At 37.3% G+C, this 3,373-nt stretch overlaps 1 protein-coding gene across 1 annotated transcript; it reads left to right on the forward strand.

Annotated features, from left to right (window-relative positions):
- The first annotated feature begins 2,055 nt into the window (after window positions 1-2,055).
- LOC118754453 (putative nuclease HARBI1) lies at window positions 2,056-3,373 on the forward strand. The gene is made up of 3 exons (XM_036489330.1): window positions 2,056-2,143; window positions 2,203-2,499; window positions 2,904-3,373. Exons 2-3 carry the CDS (start codon window positions 2,215-2,217, stop codon window positions 3,243-3,245), a joined length of 627 nt encoding a protein of 208 aa, XP_036345223.1. The 5' UTR covers window positions 2,056-2,143; window positions 2,203-2,214; the 3' UTR covers window positions 3,246-3,373.

A 3,373-nucleotide genomic window follows, 5' to 3' on the forward strand; every position in this document is an offset into this window, starting at 1 on the left:
CTCCCCAGATTCTCGCTCTCGCATTAAAGTCGCCAAGTATTAAAACATTCTCCATGTTTTCCAGGTACGAAAACAGCTTCACGATTTCCTCACGGAAAGAAACCGTCTCGGTGCTGTGCGGAAAATAAACAGAGCAGATAGTTACATTTGGCTTGCAATTTTTGGTTCGCACAATTAGAATGTCATAATCCGACATAAAATTGAGCTTTTGAAATTTTATTTCTTTTTTAAGTACTCCACCGTAACCATCAGACCTATTATTTTCAATTATGTTGTACCCTATTAAGTTTCTGTGCGCTGTTTCATGTGACGTGAAAATTTCACTGAAACAACCTATGTCTACATTGTTATGGTTCATATAAAACTCTATTGCATTTAAACTAGATTTTAGCGATTGAATATTGTATTGTAATAACCTCATCTTAATTTAAGGAGAGATTTCGGCATTACATCTTATTGTTTCGGCATCCTCATAGATAGAAACGAGTTCAAAATTTTGTTTTATTTTTTGCATTTGGGAGAAAGCATCCCCTAGCTGCCCGCTGGCATTTATATTTTGCAAAATTTGAAGAAGTTCCGCGATTAGCTTCTCCAATCGGGAGACTTTACCCTTGAGGTACTCTGGCCTCTCAATGACCGGCTGAATTTGCTTCCTTTCCCTAACTTCCCTGACTACCATTTTTTGTTCCCTGCCATTTGCTTTTTCACCCATTCCTTTTTTGTTACCGTATTATACCTGGTTCTAGTTAACTTCTTGTTAACACTCGCGTCCCTATTGCGAACATTGCTGGTATCTTTTGAAAGTGGAGGGAATACATCCTCATCCACCAGAAGTGCTTGAAACTGGTTTTCTCTGTCAGAGAAGTAAATTTGTATGGTCTCCCTCCTAGAGAGCTTTTTAACAGCCTTTACATAATTTATTTCACGTTCTTTCTCCCAAGCCTTGCGCTTCTACTTTTACCCTAAAGAGTGATCAGAGTTTCCGCAAAGGATACATTTTCTTACACAAGAGGCACCCTCACACTCATTACCTCCGCATCTAATGCATCTTTTCTTTGACTTGCACCCGTATTGCGTATGACCCAGGCGGCCACAGTTAAGGCACTGTCGCAGGGATGGGATGAAAAAGTCAACATCTAGTTTAACGTAGTCAATTACAATAGATTTGGGAATTTCTTTACCAATAAAGCCTATTTTTATCGTGGTTGTGGGCGTAAAAGAGTTGTCACTACTTTTTCGGTTGAAGCGTCTGACCGAATTTATTTAAACTGATGATATAGCTATGGCTTTGATATCAAAATCAGTGTACGAGAGTGGGATTCCTCTCACTACACCATAAGTCTCTATGGCAGAATTTGGGATAAAAGCTCTCAAGTTCATCTCCTTGATTTTTCTATTTAAAATAAAGTTGTTTGCGGACGCACAGTTAGTAAAAATTATTTTGTAGAGTGTCTTGCCAATGGCGTGGATTGATTCTTAAATGCTTTATTTGGTTGAAAAGAGTCAACCCATTGGTTCTTTTCTCATTGCCCATGTCTTTGCATAACGAGGAATCTATAAGCACAAAGTAATTACCCGTGAACTTGTTTGGGAATAATGTTATGTCCATCACTGTAGCATTTGCTTGTTCATTTTGTTTCATTTTCTGTATATCATTGAAAGACCCGTTAACCGACGCCGCCTCATCAACAGTAAAAGTCCCGTTACTCGCAGCGCTCTTTACATTTTCCACGTTTTGGTTGCTGGACAAAATACCCTCACTGGATGCACTTTCATTCCTAATCTTTTCAGAACTATGCACTTCCAACATTTGGACAATATCTGACTCTCTGTCTCTTTTTAGTCTTTTCCCAGTTGCAAGGTTGGAACTCGCAAAGGCCTTAAAATCCTCCACCGATGGTGCCTTCAACAATGTAGTCGAAACCGCCATATCGGCTTTGGATGCTCTTGTTGGCGTAAACGGCAACTTAAATAACTATTTTCACCACTGACATCACAAAAGAAAACCAATGTCTCACAAAAATTAAAAAGCAGAGTCACTCACCTGGGTTTATCCAAAAATCTGGTGAATTACAGATGATCAACTTGATTGAAATTATGATATTACGTTTAGGAAGCTTCCCACACTTAAAAGTATCAAACGGTAGGTGATGGATTTCACTAAATAATTTAAACCACGAATTAACTTGTACACTAGTACAGCTGCGCCAACAGATGCGACCATACTCGCAGATAGAGAAAGAATACAAGAGGCACATTCTGCGAAATTTTATCAGAGGTCTTCACCATTTTGGAAAGAGTATTATGTCGAAAATGGATAAGATTAACACTTCTAGTTCTGAAAATGTGCGTAACTCCAAATCTCATTTTTGCGACAACTTTGGAATTCCTGGAGTGATTGGTTGTATCGACGGCACTCACGTTAAATTTATGAAGCCTTGCCAGAACGAACATCTTTATTTTAATAGGAAAGGATGCTTCAGCATAAACGCGATGATCGTAAGTTAAAACATAAAATGACAGCAAAAATTACAAAGATAATACAAACAGTCATGTGAAAAATAATACGGACACGACATTTTCACCGGTTTTGGCTATTTTTCTTTTGTTTATCTTTTTATTAGGAGTACTTAAAAAACCTATACTTGAAACTTGCACTTTCTTACGCCAGAATTTAATGGGCTATAAAACTGCGTACTAAGGGTTTTCTAAAAATTCTTAATAAAAAGTTTATTTTTGCTGTAAAATTTTGTGGAATTTTTCTACATAGTTTGATATTTGGATTTATATGGTTTTTGTTAGATAATGAGCCGTTTTTTTATAAAAAAAAATCCAAAGCTGGTCCCTTGAAATAGTTACTATACATGCATTCACAAGTACATATCTAAAACATTTTATTGCAGATATGCGATTACAAAATGGCAATAAGAGCGGTTGATGCCTGTCATCCCGGGTCCTGTCACGATTCCTTCGTTTTCAATTTAAGTAGTGCAAAGCAGTTACTGTTATCAAAGTATGAAAGTGGAGATCGGAATTCTTGCTTACTTGGGGATTCAGGATATGGTTTGGATACTTTTTTATTAGTTCCTTACAGAGATCCAAGGGCTGGAACTCCACAGCATAAATTTAATATGCAACACTCTAAAGCCCGCAACATCGTTGAAAGAGTCTTGCAGTGCTCAAAAGCCGTTTCAAATGATTGCAAACTGTTTTGCCATATGCGCCCCAGAAAGTTGTTAAAATAATTAATATTTGCAGTGCCTTGCATAATATATGTATGTCGGTTTTATAATTTGAATGGTTTTGCTGATAACTTTTCTTATGAATTTCGCTGGTGATAATCATCCCTATTCTGCATTTCGATTACGTTCCC

The sequence above is a fragment of the Rhagoletis pomonella genome, unplaced genomic scaffold (genome assembly GCF_013731165.1).
Source record: "Rhagoletis pomonella isolate Grant_MI unplaced genomic scaffold, Rhpom_1.0 Rhpom_scaffold_03922, whole genome shotgun sequence".
Classification (NCBI taxonomy): Eukaryota; Metazoa; Arthropoda; class Insecta; order Diptera; family Tephritidae; genus Rhagoletis; species Rhagoletis pomonella.

Coding starts and splice junctions, on each gene's coding strand:
- LOC118754453 (XM_036489330.1), top strand. CDS start 2,215: ATGCGACCATACTCGCAGATAGAGAAAGAATACAAGAGGCACATTCTG. Junction 2,500..2,903: donor TCAGCATAAACGCGATGATC/GTAAGTTAAAAC, acceptor ATTTTATTGCAG/ATATGCGATTACAAAATGGC.